The 21,823-nt window shown below is 42.8% G+C and overlaps 1 protein-coding gene across 3 annotated transcripts; it reads right to left on the bottom strand.

The window, feature by feature from the left end:
- Positions 1-9,571: 9,571 nt before the first annotated feature.
- Positions 9,572-20,285, bottom strand: LOC114703448 (protein FAM111A-like). 3 transcript variants are annotated; one of them, XM_028884297.2, is made up of 4 exons: positions 20,208-20,274; positions 16,741-16,823; positions 16,115-16,225; positions 9,572-12,447 (listed from the first exon to the last, which is right to left on the bottom strand). In XM_028884297.2, exons 3-4 carry the CDS (start codon positions 16,193-16,195, stop codon positions 10,699-10,701), a joined length of 1,830 nt encoding a protein of 609 aa, XP_028740130.1. In that variant the 5' UTR covers positions 16,196-16,225; positions 16,741-16,823; positions 20,208-20,274; the 3' UTR covers positions 9,572-10,698. The 3 variants fall into 3 exon arrangements, with proteins under 3 accessions (XP_028740130.1, XP_037060927.1, XP_037060924.1); XM_037205032.1 differs by lacking the exon at positions 16,741-16,823 and having other exon boundaries at positions 20,208-20,285; XM_037205029.1 differs by lacking the exon at positions 20,208-20,274 and having other exon boundaries at positions 16,115-16,324; positions 16,741-16,819.
- Positions 20,286-21,823: the final 1,538 nt, after the last annotated feature.

The following is a 21,823-nucleotide window of genomic DNA, read 5'->3' as shown; positions in this document are numbered from 1 at the left end:
TTCAGAACAATATATTTATATATCTGTATGGATATATGTGAATGTGTATATATGTATTCATATATAAGTATGTGTATATGTGTGTATGTACAGAAAACAAAGAATAATCTATCTCTCTTATCAGAGACCAGGTTATATTCCTGTCTGTGAATCTTTATCATCTTTTTATTAGCTTCATATAAATACATTTTATTTTCCTCAGAGTAGATGAAGGTGATCATTGTTACTTCAATATAAATGTGTGTGTGTGTGTGTGTGTGTGTGTGTGTGTGTGTGTGTGTGCATGTTTCTCTGCATATGATGGAGTGCTCATGCCCCATGAGTGTATATATATAGAAGCCAGAGATCAATGTTGAGTGTCTTCCTCAATGGCTCTCTACCTAGCTTTTTGTATCTGGAACTTTCCAATTTGGTCAGACTAGCTGGGTGGCAAGCCCCAGAGCTCCTCCTGTCTCCCTCCTCCTAGCACTGGAATAACAAACATACATAGCTTGTGTCCAGAATTTAACTGGGTGCTGGAGATCAGAACTTAGGTCCTCTTAATTACAAGGCAAGCACTCTACCAGCAACCAGCTCTCAAGTGTAAAGTCTGAACTAAATAACTTCAGCAAATGTTCTACTGGTCAGTGCTTTGAAAACTGCTCAACTTTGTAGTGTCAGGCAGGATCCAGAAACTAAAGGCTGCATAGCAATTTCCATGTTTCACTTGCCTTGTGGTCCTTAGCAGAGCAAAGTTTGGATCGCTTTCCAGTTTTACTTTTACACAGTATTATGAGCACTATAAATACCTCACTGAATTACAAAAACTTGAACTCAATACCTCTGGGTTCAAAATTTGATGTTGACATCTCTTAAGTGAAGCCATTGAACAATGATGTCTAGCAAGAAGTCTGGGTATTCGAGGTATCTGAGATCTTTGCAACTATGTCTCAAAGGGAGGGGGAGGACAGGACAGGGACGGGAAGAAGAGGAGGGAGGGAAAGGAAAAATATTTTTGGACTTAAATGCTTGCATGATAATCAGAATTTTGACACAGAAATTCCATGATGTATTCACATTTTTCTGTTTTGGAAATTTAGGATGCTTCCAAAGTCTTACTATTTTATTAAAGAAAAACCACATGACAGGTATCTTTGTATATACTTCTCAATTTTTAATTAATAATTGACACACAGAATCAGGTTTTATTGTACATTTCCAGATAAAATTTATTTTGATTCTCCTCACCTGTGTCTCAATCCCCCTTACCCCTCACTGTACCCTTACACAAGCCCCCCAATCCCATCCACATTCAGGTGGCTTGTGCTCGCTCCCTGCTTCTTCAACACTTCCCTTCCCTTCTCATGCTCTCTTTTCTGTTTTCAGAGACCATAATCACATTCACCCCAACTTACATACATGCAGACATACTTTATAAGCTAGGATCTGAAATATGGGAGACAACACGTGCTTTCTGTCTAAATCTGGATTTTGTAATTTTTTTTTGCTAATTCCATATTCATTCATTTTCCTGTCAATTACATGATTTTATTTCTTTTCTTTTTTTTTTTTACAGCTGAATAAAATTCCTTTGTATATATGCACCACTTCGTTATCCATTCATCTGTTGGGTTCATCCAGGCTGGTTCCGTGCCGTTGCTATTGTGAATAGAACATTAATAAACGTGGATGTGCAGATATCTCTGTAGTAGGGTATACAGTACGTGGGTACATACTCTAGAGCAGCCTAGCTGGGTCACAGGAAAGATCTACTTTATTTATTTATTTATTTATTTATTTATTTATTTATTTAGAAGCATGCTAATTTACATAATGGCTGTACTAGGTTGCACTACCTCCGGCAGGGACGAAGCATCCCTCTTTCCTCACATCCTCACCAGCATTTGTCCTTGTCCCTTTTCTTTGCCACAGTAATTGTCGCTGGGGTGAGATGGAATCTCACATCTAGTTTCCACTTGCACTCCCCTGCTAACTAAGAATGCGGAACACTTTTTAAAATCCTTGGTGTCCATTTGTTTCTTCTCTTGAAAACGGCTGTTCCTTTCATTAGCCAATTTACTGACTGGCCATTTGGGGGTTTAATTATTGCAATTCTTTATATATTCTAGATGTCAATTCCCTGTCTAAGGTATGGCTGATCTTCTTCCATTCCGCAAGCTGACTGTTCACTGCTGTCTGTTCCCTGCTCTGGGAACAAAGGGAGCAGCTTCCCTGGCAGGCATTCCAGAGCCCCGTCCTTCCCCCTCCTCTCTCCATCTGCTCTGGCCTGTTGCTTCAGTGCTTGGAGGATACAAGTAGAGGCATCTGTGGATGCCACCACATCCAGGGTGTTCCAGCCCTGGAACCCCTGACTCCATTCTCTCTCCCAAGTAATGTCCCTGCACTTCCACACACTAGACTGACTGTAATTAAGCCAGGGGATCCCTCTGCTCCCCAAGTCTTACACCCAGGAGCAGGCAGTGGGAAAGCTGGGTCCATAGAAGAGAGCCAGAGACAGTAAGGTTAAAAGGGACATGTGGTAGCCCCAAGGGTGCCTGAGACAAAGCAGGGTCAGCCAAGGTGTGAGCAGCCAAGAGGCTCCACAATGTCTTGCTTGTTAAGCATTGCTTGGGGGCTGCAAAGTCCTAGAGTTCTTGCACAAAGGGCTACTAGGGACAGAAAGGGGGTCTCCTGCTGCTAGGCTGCAGCTGGGTTTGCACAGTCAAGACACTTGGATCAACTACTTGGAAGGACATTTATTTGGAGGTGGTCATGGGATCCTGAGAGGATCTAGGGAAGGGAAGCACCTGCCCTCAACACCGATCGCTGACACCAGTAAGAGAAACTGCCCACGACCCACGACCACGAGGGCGGTAGCTCCCGGGATAGACAAGGGATGTGGGCGGCTCACCCGTGTCTTGGCGGAACTGGTTCATGGACTGCAGGTCGATGATGTAGGGCGCCAGCCGGCTGTCCACCTGGCCCAGTACCACGCTGCCCCCGGCTCGGGGACCCGCGCGCACCACCGCCTCAATGTGGTGACTCAACGCCGGGCTGTAGGGACGCCAGCGGCCGTGCTCGTTCAGCCATTCCCACACCACCACGGCCGAGGCCAGGAGCATGGCGAGCCCGGGGGAGTGGCGCGGCGCTGCCCGCCTCCCGGGCCCGGCCTCCTGCGCTTCCTCCGGCGTCGCCGCCTCCGGGCCTGGACCGCGCCCCCCGCCCCGCGCCCCGCCGCCGCGGGCAGCCTCAGCTGCGGCCCATGGGGGAGTCCGCAGCCGCGCAGGCACCGGGACGCGGACCCCGGGGCCGCCTGCCTCCGACCGCGTGCCGCCTGGCTCCGCCGCTGCTGCCGCTGCTCCGAAGGGTCCAGCGGCTTCATGCAAAGGCCCGGCCCTGCGCACTCGCCGCCCCGCCTTGCAAAGCCACCCGGGGGCGCGCGGCCCGAGCGACGCTGCACCCGCCTCGCACCAGTTGCGCCTGGGGCTCCGCGGGCGCCCGCGTGGATCGCGCTGCACGGTCACGCCCTCCGCCCTCTCTCCGTGCCGAACGTAGCGACCGCGGGGGCACAGCTCCCCCTCCCTGCGGCTCCGCTCAGTGGCTTCCAAGGCAGTGCCCCAATTTTGCAGCCTCTAACTTTCTGTCTGTCTTTCTGTTTTCAGTGTAGTGCCCCAATTTTGCAGACTCTAACTTGTCCGTCCGTCCGTCTGTTTTCGGCATAGCGCGCAGACTTAATCCGCGGCGGAAGCTTCGAGGCTCGCGTCTCCGGCTCGCTCACGCACTGGCACACCCACACTCGCACATACACGCACGCACAACCTCCAGCCCTCCCTCCTCATTATGCCTGCTATTACCTCATCCTCGCCTGCATCCTTCCTTAGCTGTCAGTCAAAGATGCAAAAGACACGCCCCCTGGCCCCTAGCACAAGCGCCCTAGAGCTTCTTCGCCCCCTGCTGGTCAGAGTCCTCACGTGCATGTCAAAAGCCGCACACTGACCATTGAGAGCCAATGCCGAGGGATGCATGTGTTTATGGCATAAACTTTATACTGTCTATGTAGAAGTCAGAGGAGGCTGAGGTGTTGTACTGGCTGCTTGGAAAGTGAATATGAAAGAAATAAATAGACCCTAATATCTGTATCCACCCGGATACGTACATTTATAAAAGGGGTTTAATAGGAGCTACCCCAGACACTATTGACTATCAGATCAAAAGCTTAGTGCCAGGTATGGATTACCTCTTTTAGAGCTGTACCACAGAACCTGCAAAACATTACAACTATTCTCACAACTCTGGGTTACTCTCCAGAACCTGATAGGGGTGTTGATAAAGATGTCCCATTTAGGACTAAGAATTCTGCTTTATTCTCAACACATTGACCAAGTATTTGTCTCTGCATTGATTAATACCCACTTTTAAAAAAAGCTTCTACATAGGTCTAAGGGCATACATATAAATATTTAGACCACAACACTGTTTAGGAAATAACAATAGCAGCTTCTACCCTAGGGCCTGGGACCTAGCCATTGATTTGGGGCTGGTTTTCCAGTGTGCTTGCGTGCTTTCTCCCTTTCACTTAGTAACAAAACTCAACATTTAGTCACTACCTCTTCATGAGTAAAACCTAATATTTTATATATTGTATTATTATTACTATTATTATTGTCATTGAGAGGAGGCACACATTATGGTGTGTGGAGGTGGGAGAACAAGTTTGTAAAGCCAGTTCTCTTTTTCCATCATGTGGCTCCTGGCATGGAACTGAGGTCATCTGGCTTGTGTGTCAAGCTCTATGAGCCACTGAGCCATCTCGTGAACAATGTTGCCAATACACTTCATTTTATTGTTCCTAATAGGGGTGTAGTGATCATTTCTTGTACTTTTCATGTGTGTGTATGCACATATCATGTATCGATGACAGTGATGTTTAACATTTCCCTAAGTGACTACTTCCATCTCTGTATCTTCTTTGGGAAATGTTTGCTCGTGTATTTGGCTACTTTAAAAACTAAAGTTTGAGAACTTTAAAAATATTATCAATAAAAATCTTTGGCTACATGGCTTGAATATATCTTCAGACAAGCTGTAGCTTCTTTTCATTCTTCACAGGGTTTTTCACAACTTTCTGGCTTCCATTTTCCATATTAAATGTAAGAATTGTTTGGCTGTCTCTCAGACCTGATACCTTTCCATTTGTTCTTATAAGGTTTTTGATTTTACAATATATATTGTAGATCTATGATATATTTTAAATTAAATAAATGAAAAATAACCCCCTCCCTTCCCTCTCCTTCTGCCATGGCTTGGAGAACTTATTGCTCCAGTGTGGTTTATTGAAAAGTTTCCTCTGAATTTCTTTGGTCAAATTTCTTTGTCAAAGTCAACATATTCCTGTGAACCTATTTCCTATATCCAGTTTCTCTATTCCATCTCATTGATCTATGTGCTCACCCACCTATCCATAATGTACACTGATGATTCAAAAACTGTATTGATGATCCATATTGGGTTATTATAAATAGGACTAATTTAGAGTAAATAACATTGTTTTAAAAACCAAATTCCCATTATTTACTGCTGGTAAATAAAAAATAAACTATTTTTATTACCTGTTAACTTTATAATCACTCTAATTTCCACTATGGGCTAGATGTATACATCTCTCTAGAACTCACATGTCGGTACCTAAGACTCAAGGTAATAATATTAAGAGACTGAGCTGTCAAGGGTGACATTAGTGCTCCCCAAAAGGTCTGATCCTTTTGTCCTTCCATATTCTGCCATCCCAGGATGGAACCAAAGAAACCACCATCTTGGAAGCAGTGAGGATTCACCAGAGACAAAATCAGTCCTTAGATCTTGAACTTCGTAGCTTCCACAGCTATAAGTAACAAAATTTCTACTATTTGAAAATAACTCAGACCAGGGCAGGAGAGATGACTGCTCTTTAGAGAACCCAGGTTCAATTCCCAGAATCCACGAGGGTACTCACAATTGTAACTCCAGTCCCAGGGCATCACATAACTCCCTCCTGGCTTCATGGCCCAGGGCATACACATGGTGCACAGACATACATGCAGGCAAGATACCCATACACATAAAAACAAATAAATAAAATTTTAAAAGAACCCTAGCCTAATGTACTTTGTTATAACAGCAAAAATGAACTAAATTATTTATTTATTAGTCCCAGGGAATTTTTTTGACTTTTGTTAATTATTTGGGACTTTTCAATAAGCTACCTAGATAACCATGTATTCTGCAAAGAGACTTTTTCTTCCTTTTTAATCCACGTGTTATTTGTTTCTTTTTCTCATATTATGCCAGCTAGGACTTCTAGTATGATATTAAATTGGAATGGTGACAGTAAACATCACTGTCTTGTGTTGGATCTCAGCAGGAATGCATTTAGGTTTCCTACCACTAATTATCATCGTAGATGCAGGATTTTTAAAGTTCTTTATCAGCCGGAGAAGTTAACCCCTATTTCTAGTTTGCTGAGAGTGCTTGTGAACTAGTGTTTAATTTTGCCAAATGCTTTTCTATATCGAGTGATATGATCAAACATTTTTATTTCATTGCACCCCTCTGCTGATGTCCACTCCATTCCCCTCAACCTTATCGAGCACTTCTCCCAGGACTGGCATCTTCCATGGTGTCATGGCCAAAATCTCCCTTTCTTGGCTGTCTGACACCCTGTCTGTCATGCTGTCCTGAAGTGGAAGTGGATGCAACTGTCAATGAGCTATCAAATATGGTCAAAGGAATAATGGGAAAGGCTCACATCCATCACTTGAATCACATCCCTTCCTCCCTCCCAGATCCAAAATCTACCACGTGGCATGCATCCTTCTTCCTGGTGAGGTGTGGAAGATTTGATAGTCTCCCTCTATCACCTCTGGGTAAAGGTCCTGATTACCCATGGATTTGATCCCTTCCCATATGAAATGCATGTGTTCCAGGGCCTATATTCTGTTAGTGAAACTGGAGTGACAAAGAGGAAAATTGCCTTCAACAAGGCAGCTAGCTCTCATGATTTTTTGGTTTTGTTTTTTATTTTTCTGTAAAATCAGTAACACTAAGACCATACAGGCTGAACTCTTAAACTATTTAAATTTAAATTTCAGGGCTTTTTAAATACTTTCTTTGCTACTTAATATCACTTGAGTCATCCCCAAAAGAGTATGCCAAGTGAAGAAAGCCTCCTTGTGTCCAGCTGTCCAGTGTCCACAGGCAAAACTGACCATTCTTTCCAACAGGCTTCCTGTTTGGAAGAAATGTAATTTCCGGCTGCGTCCGAAAGGGGGCGATGTTGTGCTAGGAGCTGTCCTCTAAGCAGGCTTGCAAACTAGGTCTCACCACAGCTGGGCTTTCCCACCCTCCTTTACAGACTACACATAGGGCCAGAGGGCAATCTACATGTCCAAGTGGAACAGAGGTCAAACAAGGTCCCCTCCTGCACCGAAGCACCCAAAACTACCCATTTGAATCCACCCAAAGGATCCTATTTCGGATTCCCTTTCTTTTCCTTCCCCATCGAAAATCCCACCTAAGCTCCATCGGTTGAATTTTACTTACTGCTTCCCTCCCCACTAACAGAACCCGCAATGAAAATCAGAGGCTTATCCCATAGACTCCTGCTCAGCAGCCCCGGGAAATCAGTGACGCTGGTGAGGGATAGCTAGAGGAGGACAGTGGGGAGTCAGGGAGAGGAAACTTGATTGTCAGCACCTTTTCACACCAGCCTCCGTTTCTCTCCACTCCACTATCAACGGCCCTGGTGTCTTCCCCGCCCCTCATGCTGCCCCCACTGTTTCTGTCAGACTGAGCCGACATGACCACATCAGCACTTTTTTTCTCTTCATTGGAAAGGGAAGGGTTTTGTGGTTTAGTTGAATGAATTAAAGCAATAACGTTGATCCCCTCTCTGAATTCCCCCAAACATGGATATACAATTATGCATGGCCTCCAGAACCTCGTTGGAATAGAAAGGGGTTATGTCTGTCTTACGTTTTTTTTTTTTTTTTTTTTTTTTCCCCAAAAGCAGCTGAAGATGAAATGGAGGACGAATAGGTTCAGAGTTAGAAAAAGAGACCACCTATGTGATTTTATCTTTGGTTTTGAATAACTGGTTTGGTTTTAAGGGAATGGATTTCTAACGTTTTGGTTCACCCAGAGCTGTGTACCACATATTATTTTTTAACCGCTGACACGATTTATTTCCACATTAGTAACTCATGTATTCAGTAGCTGTAGCTGCATCCCGTTACTTCGGAGCCATGGGGCTTGCTCACCCATGGTCACGGCCCACCCTTCCCTCCTCCTCTCCAGAGAATAACTTGAATAACAGTGAAGAACCATGTGTTACTAGCTTCACCCTTACCTCCCATAGTCAGACTTACTAACATGTGGATCAGTGGGGACTTTTGATCCCCTTCCTTCCCCCACTGTATTCATTTCTTGGTTGACAGAATTTGCTTCCAGATCCCAGGGGATCCTCTCAGTGCTGAGCATGTAATGGAAAGGACAGTTGTTTATAGATTACAAGTTGATGGGGTAGGGAGTTGGTTCCAGGGTTATGAGCATTTCTTCCAGAGGACCAGGGATTCAATTTTCAGCGCCCCCCATGGCAGCTCACAACCCTCCGATTATAACTCCAATTCCAGAGGATCTGATTATCTTTTTTTGGTTTCCTCAGGCACCAGGCGCATACCTAGTGTGCAGGTATGCATGAAGACAAAACACCCCTACACATAAAATAAATAAATCTAAAAAAGATTCATAGGTTGAGAGCTGAGAAGTTAGAGCATGGCCGTGTTTCATCTCAGATAGGAATGAGTGTAGCAGGCAACCCACTCAATCCTATGTGCAAATGACAGAAAGCATTACAAGGACATGATTTGAGAGGTTTCCCAACTAATTTTAGGGAGAGAATATGGGATCTTGCAGGAAGCACAGCTTAGAAATTCTAAGCACAGCTTAGAAGCACTGAAGAAATCAAGATTGCCAATCATGCAGATCTATTTTCTTCAGTGAAATGAGTGAGGCCTGGTCACCTGGAACGCTCGAGTGAAAGTGGCCAGACAACCTAATGATCCTTTGCTATTCTATCAGAAGCCAGCCTCCACCTGCGCTCTGCAACCTCCATCAGTAGAATATATCCTTGAGCTTACTAAACATTCTTCCTTCCCAGGTCCTAGCCCTGAGCACTCTTTCCCAGTCAACAGAACCTATTCTTATGATAAAGGTCTCAGATACTATAAAATACACTATAAATGGAACATCTTGTAAGGGAATTTCTATGTAGTCATCTCTGAAACTTTGTTATAAGAACATGTCACATGGAAACTTTTTTTACCCAAAATTCTGTTTAGATATGTAAGAAAATTAAACCATGGCATCAGACTCCAGAAGGTTTGATCCCGTCTGAGTGACCAAGTCCAACTGCACCAAGTTTTCATTCTAAATTCTTTGAGGTTCATTTCCTTGTCAGTGGTGATACCTGCAGTGACTGCCCCCGCACCTCCAGAACCTGAAAATAACGAGGATCTTTTGGCTGGCAAGTTAAAAAATGCATAACTGAAGACAAACAGCTGTGGAAACCACCTTTATGACTTTATAACATTGATAATGTGTATTTGGAACAAACCAATGAGAATGCCGTACAAATAATCTTTACTCTTGTTCTGTTTAAAATTTCATAACTCACTACAGACACTACACTTTTTAAATTTTGGTCCCTCTGTACTTCCTTTGGGAAAGCTAGACAGAGCAGGGGAAACAAAACATTACACAATAGCACTAGATGTCTAGAAAGTAAGGGAAATTGTGGACTCTCCCATCATCTCACCTACTCCTCCCCCTTCCCTGAGATAATCTAAGACCTCTGGCTGTCTTCAGTACATAAGTTCTCCTTGATTTTGATGGTTGTGAGACTGCTTCCTGACCACACCTTCCTTTCTCTTCCAAGGAGTGGGACTTGAGTCACACTGCTGAGAACTGTTCTAGGCTATGCAGCGTCCTGCTGGCCTATTCCATGGTGAATCCCGTGACATACAAACCATCTCTTCCAGGGTTTGCTCTCCATAACTCAAATCCAGGAACTCCCAGGTGCCCACATTGTACGGCAGAGACCAGTTGCCTGCTCAATGACTTCCACAGCGTTCCTTGCGGGTTCATTCCAGACCCAAGTCTTAAGCCAGAAAGCCAGAGCAGAAGAAAGGCAAGTGATTTCAGAGACCTCTCGGGGCTGAAAAACCCGTGACTCAGTGACCTGGCTGAGCTCTGGTCAGCAGAGAAGGAAGGTACAGGTAGAACCAAATAAAGCCGTGCCTTTGAAATTGGTTCAAGTTGCCCGGAGAACTATAGGCTCCTTTTCCCTCACTCTCTTTGGCCCACAATTCCAGTTTCTATTCTCTGAACTTTTTCTGATCTTTGCATCTCCTGACACTAAGTCCCCTGACCTGATTTGTACTTCATCTTCTTTTTCGTGTTACTTTAAACAGTCAACTCAAATGTTTTTGTGTTGTTGTTGTTGATGTTCATGAACTTTGAAAAGAAATGTCTAGTACACAGGAAGTAATCTAGAACATCCATTTTTTTTTTGGTTAAATCAATCATTTTGAAAGTTCATAAAACATTATTGTCTGCAGAATAACAACACCATAGGCAGTTCCCTTAAAGTTGGAAAATAGATGAAATCCTCTCCAGTCCTTAAGACTATTGGCTCCACATTTCTTCATCCTGACAATTTCCAAAAATTATATTATACCAATGTTCATTTTGCTTAATATCAGCAATAATGGCTTCCATAGAAGAACCAAACTCAATGATACTGGAAACTCCACTTTGGTAATTACAAGGGAAGCCAGCAGTGTGCATGGCCACCAATGAACCATAAGAATCAAACACTGGGGATCCAGAAGACCCAAAAAAAAATGTGGTGTTATAGGTAAGCAAATGAGAGCTGTGAAGAATTTCCTGGAAACTTCTTTGGGTGAACATATGGACAAAAGGCATAGAGAAATGGCAGCCTGCTGCCTCTCTTTCTCGAACATTTTCCTCACATTTTCTTCCTCGATTATCTTTAGGGACCACTGTACAAGCATCAGTAGACTTCTTTTCTCCATCTGGATGGCCAATGATATAAATCAACCCATTAAGTGGTGCACGTCCTATTCCATTATACAGTCCGGCAGGTATGTATCCTCCATTTTCCTCGAGTTCCAGGATGGCATAGTCAAGCTTTATATTAGATATCTCAAACCAAGGTTTAACATTAAAAGCACTGTCTTCTCTTAATGGGAATTCTTCATAATCAAACGTCACTTTTACACACTGACTAATTATGCTTTCCCACTGACTTGGATCTATGCCTTCCCCCACGATGCCAGTTATCACATGCCGACAAGTGATAATATACAATCCTTTAAAAACAAAGCACGTGGCACAGCCTTCATTTCCATTATTGTTCCACCTCAGGTACCCAACTGAGTCACTGACCTGTGAAAGATGTTTGAGCAGTTTAACAGAAGTAGAATTTTTTGTCAGTTTCCCAAAGTTTTCTTTATGTACTTTGAATAAGGAAAATTTCTTCTTTCCTTTTTCATTTTCTTCCTTGATATATGCTCTGAGTTTTTCTCGTTGTTCTTTCAATGTGGGGTACTCATCCACAATGTATTTATCTACCTCATGAAAGTTTCTGTCCTCTGACTCAGAATTCTGAGTGACAGACACTACCCTCGGGATTTTTGTTTGTTCAGCCTTGACCTGAAAGAGCTTGCCCTCTAACTCATCAACTGGCTGGGTGTTTGCTATGATGGTGTCCAGGTCACTAATGAGTTTCCAATGGTCACTCTCCACAAAGGAGTAAAACCTGCCGTCCTTCATCAGAGTGTCCTTGATGGTCTCTCCTTTGATGCCATACACACAGACTTTGGTCCCCTCCTCGTGAAGTTCTCTACACTTCAGAATCCTTTTCTTCTTACTCCCAATTGCATAAATGTAAAATCGGACATAACTGGTAGATGGTAGGTTCTGTGGTTCAAACAATCGTTTATTTTCTTCTGGCTCACTTTTACATCGAGAAAATTTAAAGACCACGTGGCTGCCTTCTGGAAAACAGCAGAGGGGCATGCCGAGGTTTACGTACCCTTCTATTCCTTTTGTGCCGTACACCAGCATTTCTTTGCCTTTTTGTCTTTTTATCTCTTCTTTGACAGCATCATGAGTGTTGAGTGCTGCATATAAGCTACTTGTCTCACTATGTGTAAGTACATGTTTCATGTTTTTGTTTTTCCTGCGGTTCACCTCCAAGGTGAACGTAATTGTCTTATTTAGGGGAGGAGTCTGATCTTGTCGGATTTTCTTGGCTGTGCAATCCTGGGTGTTGGTTATATCTCTTGGTGTTTTTCTGGAGTTCACTTTTGCTTGAGAAATATCGGAATCATTCTGCTCTTCTTTGGGAACCTAAAAATAAATGATGATATCTTATAACTCTGAAAACTCTAGTTCTGTGTCCATTTTTAATGTCAACTCACATAATTCCTCTGGGAAACTCAGTATCAACTTCAAAAGTAGAATTAAGCCAGAGTTCATCTTGGAATCCAAAACACAACCTCAACTTCCTATCAAACCAGTCAGAAAAGCTCCTGTTACACATGGTGCATTTTTCTAACAAATAAGAAGGCAGACACAAGTGTTACCCAGACACTCAAAGGTCTACCAGCTTCCCTATATGGTATTCCAAGTCATTTTTATTATTTTCAGCAATATACATTTTATCTTATTCATGCATAAAATGTATTGCAATAACATTTTAAAGCTGTTTATTTATCATTAATTTGTTTTTTAAGATTTATTTGTATGTATATGAATGTTTTGCCTACATATATGTGTGTGATCCATGTGCATGCCTGTGGTGATATTTTGTGTTTTGATAAATAAAGCTTGCCTGGAGATCAGGGGGAAAAGGCCAACCATTTTAAGTAAACAAGAAGTCAGGCAACACACACCCTTAATCCGATCACTTAGCAGGCAGGATCTCTGTGTGTGTTCAAGGCCACACTAGGGAACAGAGCCAAGTGTGGTGACACACGTCTTTAATCCCAGTACCAACCATAGAGACCTGGAGGTCTGTACAGACAGACAGTGACAAGGAAGTGAGGTAGCGGGGCTAAGAGACAATGAGAGGGCAGAACAGCAAGGCATATAAAGGCATAGGTAGACAGGAAGTAGCTTGCATTTAAAAGCTGCAGAGTTGGTAAGGTAAGGTTGGCTGGTGGCTATTCCTATTTCCCTGATCTCTAAGGCTTTCACTCCTATATTTGGCTCTGTGTTTTTTACTTAATTACACCATTTAGAAATTTGTCTACACATGCCTGGTGCCCACAGAGGTCAGAAGACATCAGATCTACTTGAACTGTAGTTACCAGTGTTTATGAACCACCATGTTGGTGCTGGAAATCAAACCCAGTTCCTCTACAACAGCAACAGATAATTTGTGCTTTATTTAATAATTAGTGAGGCAGAGACTTGCTATGTAGTTAAGACTTCCCTGAAATTCAGTATGTAGCCCAGGTTGGCTTCAGACTCACAATTTTCAAAGCTCCTTAATACTGTGGCTCAGGCAGCATCTATCATGAAATGAATGCAAGATATTCTCTTCATTATATAAATTCCCTATGAATGAATATAATCACATAAAATATGTTGCTCACATCCTATGGAATGTGAGAAAAAATTGGTCTTGTCCTTTTGGCAGAGAAATTAAGATTACAGAATATTTGTCCTCTAAGTGCCTTTTTAAATATCACAACATAACCCATAAAGTAAGTGAGCAGATACCAATACACAGTGGATTTTAATACACCATGTAATATCTTTTTGTAGTGGACTATACATTTTTTGTAAATTTTCATCATCTCCCATTTTTATAGGTCTTTAATTAAGAACCAGGAAAGGGGAAAATGGAAGGACATAAATCAAATTCAGTAAACAGGAAAGTCTCAATAAAAACTAAAAGTGTCTGTGACAGTTATTATTAACTGTGTGCTTAACAGGACTTCAAATCACCTGCGAGATGGGCACATCTGTGGAATGTTATTTTGGCTACATCAATTCCAGTGAGAACTAGCCTAAACTTGCTGGCATCATTCCCGAGGTTAAATCCTGGCTGTTTAAGATGATAAGGGGGAACCGAGCATGCCTTCATTGCTCTCTACTATTGACTGTAGATGCAAAGTAACTAACTCTCCCAGGGTCCTACTGCTGTGACTCCCTGCCATGGTGGATTGTAAGACACTAAACCAAGCAAACACTTCCTGTTTTAAATTGCCTTTGTTGGAGTATTTTACCACAGCAATAGAAAAAGAAACTAAGTGGCTGATAACTATGTCTGAAAGGGTCATTTTCTCTAAGTCATAATCATCATGAGAATGATGTCAAGAGGCAACTGGTTCATATGCCAGCAAAGTCACTCACTATTAACAGGGGTAGCAATGCTGGAGCTTGGTTAAAACTTAAACCTGTTATCAGGTGTAGTGACACTAACATTCTCAGTTAAACAGACAACAAGAATGCAAGGCAATATAAATCTACTCTATCCAGGTATAGAGTCTCTCAAAATGCATCCCTGTGGTTAGATTTGGTCAGAACATCCTTTTCACAACCATGGGAGTACAGAAATAGACCTCTAGATATTTAAATATTCCTCCAGATATTTAAATATTCCTGGATTGATATGGACTTTTTTGTCAAATTTTCTCTTTTCCTTTTTGAGGCATTATATAGTTCACTCTGGTCTAAAATTCACAATCGTCTGTTCTCTGACTTTTGAATGCTGGGATTACTGCACTGTGCCACCATGCCTGGTCTGACAAGTTTGAGAGGAAAAGAGACCAGGTGTGTTCCTGGAGCATACTGTTATGGAGTAGGACAGAAATAAATAAATCTTGGCTTGTCATGGATTTTCTAGCTATTTGGATGCCTTGCTTTCTAGAATCTGGACACAAACAAGAAAAAGGCTTTAACTTTGCACATCAAATGCCTGACACTTTTCAACTGTCTTGATATAATAAAGGAACATTTTAGACTCAGAGGGCACAATCATTTGTCATATCTTAGCAAACTTGCCCAAGTCTTCATCACAGGCTCAAGCAACTCTCTTTTCTTCATAAACAAATTGGAACCAACCTTCCTCACTTGACTATGAAGGTGATGGTAAGAATAATTATACAAAATCCTTTGTAAAGTGAAAAGTACTAAACAAATACAGGCTGTTATGATTCAGGGGACCAATCATACTCAGACATTTTAGTACTATTAAGTAGTATTAATTTTGTTTGTTTCACAGATTGCTATGGCATATTACATTTGATCTATTCAATTAATGTTTCAGATATGATTACAATACACCTTTTTTTATTAAGCACTGCTTTTATTTAACTAAAACCTATATTACAATTCCCCATCTTTGCTGCGATTCACCAAAGTAAATAAAGTGGATAAGAAAAATGCTAGAATATGTCATTGTCCAATCTTTCTTGGCAGTAGATCCTGTGTGACCTAGGACCCATTGTGGCTAAGACAGCTATTAGTATATTATGGTGATATTTTATTTGTGCTGAAATGTGATTTTATTTGTATGTTAATAAATAAAGTTGCCTGGGGGTCAGAGCTAATAGCGAGCCATTTAGCAGAAGTCTGGCAGTGGTAGCACATGCCCTTAATCCAATCACATGGCAGGCCAAGTCTCTGTGTGTTCAAGGACACAGCCAGCATGAAGACACACGCCTTTAATCCCAGTACCAACCACAGAGAGCTGGAATTCTGTGACCAGGCAATGACAAGGAAGATCATGTAGTTGGGTTTAGAACCAATGAGAAGGCAGAACAGAAAGGCAATAATAAAAAGACGGGTCACACAGGAGAAGGTCTCTCTCTCTCTCTCTCTCTCTCTCTCTCTCTCTCTCTCTCTCAGGGGAAGGACAGCAGCCGACTGGTAAGCTAAAGGCTATTCGCTAGTGCTCTGACCTCTTGGGCTTTTAACTCTTTATTTGGCTCTGTGTTTCTTATTTAATAAGACTGTTTAGAATTACATCTACAGTATGTCCCACAAGCAATAATAATAGACATACCTGAGAGAAATAGTCATCGATTTTTGCATTTTTCCTTGCATTGAACGGGATCTTCTGTGATCTGCGCTTCTTCGAGCTCATGGTGACTTTGAGATGAAACAGGTAGTTCAACTGAAACACAAACTCCAAAATGGTTTAAGTTGGGTTGGCAATTTAGTTTAGTGGCAGGATGCTTTGCCTAGCAAGTGTGAGCCCTGGTTCAGTCTGCAGCTAAAAAATAAAAATAAAAAAAGATAAAGATAAAGCAAAAAGAAAAACGTGGTTCAAGTTATGGAAGTATCTACACACAGACTAAAAGATGAACTGGGTCCTGTATCCCATCTTTCCCATTCAGCTCTGGCCTTGCTTGTCCCAGGATGGTAACCTTGCAAGCTTATCCACCAAACATAATCACCCAAACAACAAAAGCAGAGCATCACGTGTACCAAACATGTAACAGAAATAGTCTGTATTAGCTAATCCCCATGAAAAGCAGGTTCTACATAGATTTTGATTGGGGGAAAGGACATCTTTGACAAGGGAGATGATGTATCCAAACACACAGCTTGAAGTAAGCAGAGAATTCAAATGCAGATATCCCTATAAAGGGTTTGCAGCTGGAAAACTCAAAACTATGTTCTACTTACAGTGATGTTAAAATCTTCTCTTTGTTTAATATAGAGATGATAAGGGCAAGGAAATAGGCAGAAAGAGAACTGAGCAGTGTGCCTGAAAACAAAAGAAATGGAAAAGAAGTATCAAAAAGAAATCTGGAAAGTTTATCCAAAATGACAGGAGCATTTGATATTGCTTTAGGCCTTTTGTTTGAAGTGATATTTTCCCCTGCTGTCTCTGCAAAGAGAAAGAGCAGTTTAAACGCAACACTGAACCCTCCAACAGTGCCAACTATCACTAGAAGGACATGCACACAGAGGGCAGCAAGCTCTTCTGTCCTTCAGTACGTCATCGTCAGAACAATGCCCAGCATGCGGCAGACCCCAACACTTCAGTTATAAAGACACACTCAAAGAATGAGTGGAGTTGGCAGTGATCTGCAAGGCCATGTTCTAAGTGCTTTCCACAAGCTGCCTCTCAGAATCCTCCAAAGCTTGCTTAGGTGGGTATTATTACTTCTACTTTACTCATAAAAAGCTTCAGTTCTTTCTAGAGAGGTTAAACATCCATTCCAAAATCACAAAACTCCAGTGAGTACACTTTGGAAAATTTGTATTATTGTTTTCTAACTGAAAAGACAAAAAGGAGGTGGAGGCAGGAAAGAATCATATAATGAACTTCCAAAAACCTATCATATAGCAAATAATTTTTTTCTTCCAATTTATAAATCATTTTTCTTTGAGATAAAGTCTCATGAAACTCAGGCTGGCCGTGGACTTTGAACCCCTGATCCTCCGGCCTCCATCTTTCTGCTCCCTGGATTATAGGTATGTGCCATTTCATCTGGTGTATGTAATACAAAGAATCAAACCCAGGGCTTCATGCATGAAGGGTAAAAACTCCACCAACTGGGCCACATCTCTAACCCTACAGTGTCCTTTTAACTAGGAAATGGCAGAGACATGGTAGGATTTTACCATTAAGTCACTTTCTGTCTCTACAAGTTAAGGGCTTTTTCTTATCAATTTAGTCACATCAAAATGCAATTGAGATACACACCACACCTTTTAAGTTTGGGGCTTTTGTTGTTGTTGCTGGTTTTTTTTCTTTATTTTGTTTTTCTTTAAACCAAGTCTTGTTTTGTAGCCCAGGATAACCTCAATCTGGCAATCCTCCAGCCTCACCCTCCTCAGTGCTATGATTTAAGTGAGCACCACTACACTGACTTAATTATGCATTTAAACTGTTTCCACCTAGAAAATAATCAGAAGAAAACATAAAGGTTGTCTGCAGATGGCCACCCTTGGCTTGCTTCTTCTCTCTGATGTATAATTGAAGCACCCAGTCAAGTGGGAGCCATCTAAAGACTGTGTCCATGGTCTTAACCCCTCCACTGTGGAGCCTGAGCCCTAGATTTCGACCAGTAACTCCTGCTAATGAGCGAAGATGGAAATCTACTGGCCTGCCTGGGCCTGGTTTCCTGTTTGTGAAAAGCAGCAGCAACTGCAAAAGAGACAACAACATCCCATAAAAGCATGCACAGCAATGTCAGTGCCAACGAGTCTGCATGATCACACTGCCACAGAGCTGCATGACCCTAGGCACACTGGCTACCTTCTGCCTCTCCCTCACCCTGAGAGGAGTGGTAGAGTCATCTTCAACTGTTGTGAAGACCAAAAAATACATAATTCCGACAGTCTTCAGACAATGGCCACGCGCGCTAAACTGCTCAGTGAACACTACTGCTAGTGCCGCTATCAATACCAATGTTTGCCCACGAGAGCACTCCTTGGGCTGTGGAAAATGAAACCGGTTGATAACTTGAGGAACTGGATGACTAGACTACTATGATCTCTGCAGGTAGAAATTCATTGTTGAAGTTCCTGGTCTGTTGATGACTCATACTATGATCCATATAAAAAAATAAATAAGGTGAGCAAAAAGGAATATGAATTAAGCAATTATGAACCATCCCATATCTATTCCATACAAATAATTTCCAGTGTCCATGCTGGGCCATGTTATACTAAAGTGTGAAGAGCCTGGAGTTATCCTCCACCTAACCACATGATAATTTGAGAAGACAAACTCCACTGAGTTGATGAGTTGATGAGATTTGCTTTCCTTCTTCAGTAAAGCAATAAACCAGCACAGCCTGTACAAAGTCCCTCCTGGACAGTTCCCTGGAATTTCTCTTTCTCGTCTTCTTCCCCTTTCTCTCTCTTCCCTCCTCTTTCTTTCCTCTAGCCTTTCTCACCCTCCCTCCCTGCTCCCCAATCACTTCCTCTCCTCCCCCTTCTCTCCCTCCTTCGCTTCACCTGTCTTAAGGTCTCTTTCTTTCTGCCTAGTCACATGCACATTCTGCCCCACTTACCTTTTTCTCTGAAAGGCTATCCAGAGTCAAGAGCCACAGTTGACCTAACCCTCTCCCTACACCACCATGTCATTCTACCATTCAGTGGCAAGAAGTAGCCCCTGAAACAAACCTGGGCTCCCTGGGTCCTTCAGATGGGTAGCACCTCTGCCTCTGAGCCCAAGGGCTTTCCAGCCTTAGAAGCTTCCGAGGCTCCAGTGTGCCTGAGTTTGGACTCCACTTTGCAAAGAATCACAGTTTGTTGACAGACCTTCCCTTGCTCACAGCCAGCACCTGCTACCCTTGAATCTAGCACTCGACATTAAGTCTGCTCTTTCTGAGGGAAACCCTCTTAATGCCCTGAAGGGATGGACACAGGGTCTGATAGCACACGTGCATGCAAGTTATACCTTTGAGGATGCTACTCTAATAATAATAAAGACAACTGCTACTGTCTAGTGCTTGGCAGAACATTCTGGGTTAGTACATTGATGATGATGGAAACAGCAGACAAACAGGTCAGGTGAATGTAGTAGCCAGCTATTTGTGTATAGAAGGCTTCCACGGTACATGCTAGGCATGCCTGAGAAAGAAATCAATATTTGTCACTTACTCTGTGTATTTTTATTCTAAAAAGAAACAGACTTAGGAAATGTGTTGATGAATATTTGCTACACACAACATTCTGACATGAAAAAATTATATAATATATAATATTATTATTATTATTATTATTATTATTATTATTATTATTATTCCCAATTGCTGTTTCCCAGCCCTTCAATCCTCCAGGCCCCTCTTCCCACATTCCCTCTCCTCCAGATCCACTCCTCTTCCGTTTTCCCTTTAAAAAAAAAAAAAAAAAAAAAAAAAAGGAGTGGGATCTCCCAGGGATGGCTTAACAAAATTCTTTACAGACCTTGAAAGGACAATACTTAACTTTGTATGGAAAAACAAAAACCCAGGATAACTAAAACAAGCCCGTATAATGAAAGAACTTCCTGAGCTATCACCATCCCAGATTTCAAGCTGTAATGCAGAGCTATAATAATAAAAAGCACACGGTATTGGCATAAAAGGAAACAGGTTGATCAAAGAACTCGAAAAGAAGAGCCAGAAAGTAATTTTAAGGAGATTTTTACTCACCGGCTCTTCCACAGGTCAGAACCTTCCCTCCTGCAGCTGGAATCCCGCGTCTTTTTGAGGGACCGAAACCAGCCTATCATTATACGTCATTGTTCACGGGGCGGAGAGACTGCGGATTGGTCCTTTCCGGGACCAGCGACCGGCTATGCATCAGTCCATTGGCCACGCTGAGCGCGGTTCAGGAGCGAGCGTTCCCGCCCTGGACGCCAATGGCTACCGGGTCCAAGCAGCCAGGCGGCCATAGAGTGGGCGTGGAGCTCCGCTCTCCAGGGGTCCCCTCTTAAGTATGCTGACTGGACTGGGCGGGAAGCAGAGGAGCCAGGACTCGGTGAAGGGTTCCCGCCCGGCTTCAGGGAGCTGCGCTGGTCCAGCGATTTCCCGCCGCCGGAGAAAGGCAGGAGAGCCCAGGCAGCAGGTACTGCTTGCACCCAGGCTGCTGCGGGCAGGAAGTGGACGAGGGAGGAGGAGGAGGAGGACGCTTGGAGGACCCAGGGACTTTCCAGGGGCAACATCCCTACACGGGACCAGCTTCAGTACTTGAACAATCAGGAAGAAGCTGCTGGTCCTTGGCAAAGACAGATGGGTCTTTTTATCTTAATTTTCAGAAACGTATTCCACTTGTTTGCTATTTATTTATGTATGTTGTGTGTATGCGTGCGCATGCCACGTGTCACAACTTTAAGGAATTTGTTCTTTCCTACCATGTGGGTCTCATGGAAGGAACTCAGGTCGTCAGACTTGGCAGCAGATGCTGAGCCATCTCAATGGCCTAATAAATCAATTTTCCAGAGGTACATCGTTGGGAGCAAATATTTATCACCCGTAAATAAAGATGGTGGCCACTCCAGAAATATGCATCTCAGATATGCTGTTAAGTACTCATCATGTGTCAGTCTGAATTGAGATGTGATTTTAGTGCCTCTGGGTGGGGGGGTGGGGGGAGTGGGGGGGGGAGGCCAGCCTGGTCTACAAAGCAAGTTCCAGGACAGCCAAGGCCACACACATAGAGAAACTTCTCTGTCTCGAAAAACAAAAACAGATGAACAAAAAAAAAAATCATTTAAAGGAAAAGCAAGAACTAGCTCTTCAAAACACACATTGATCATATGTGAAAAGGTAACATTAGAGATTAGGAGTCAGCCCTTCTCCTACCACTCACTGTTCAAATTGTTCACATCTCTCTGTCACTACAAACAGTACTTCAGTAACATATGCATACAAATATCTTAACATCTCCGCAAGTTTCTCGAATGATTGATTTACAACAGGAACATTACCCAAACAAGGAGCTGTGTGTGTGTGTGTGTGTGTGTGTGTGTGTGTGTGTGTGTGTGTTTATTTACTGGTGCAAGATCTGTCTCAAAACCCATTGGCAGTTTTTGCACTTTGCCTTAGTTCATGGGATGACACTTGTGCTCCTGTCCATCAAGCTGTCCTTCATCCATCAAATCCAAACATAGATTGCTGTCTCTGTGATACACTGCCCAAGCAGAGGCAAAAGTGCTTTTCTGTTTCCTCAGAACACACCTGCACCTTTCCTTACCGAAGCTGGCCTGCTCCATTGAGATGGGGAAGCCTCTTTCAGGGGCTCGTGAAGGAGTCACTACTGAAAAGCA

The sequence above is a fragment of the Peromyscus leucopus genome, chromosome 1 (genome assembly GCF_004664715.2).
Source record: "Peromyscus leucopus breed LL Stock chromosome 1, UCI_PerLeu_2.1, whole genome shotgun sequence".
Classification (NCBI taxonomy): Eukaryota; Metazoa; Chordata; class Mammalia; order Rodentia; family Cricetidae; genus Peromyscus; species Peromyscus leucopus.
This window is presented reverse-complemented; position numbering and strand designations above follow the sequence as displayed.

Bases quoted from the DNA above. Each gene is read 5' to 3' on its own strand.
- LOC114703448 (XM_037205032.1), bottom strand. From the start codon at position 16,195: ATGAGCTCGAAGAAGCGCAGATCACAGAAGATCCCGTTCAATGCAAGG. The intron at 12,448-16,114 runs GTATGTCTATTA...ATTTATTTTTAG, and splicing joins TCGATGACTATTTCTCTCAG to GTTCCCAAAGAAGAGCAGAA.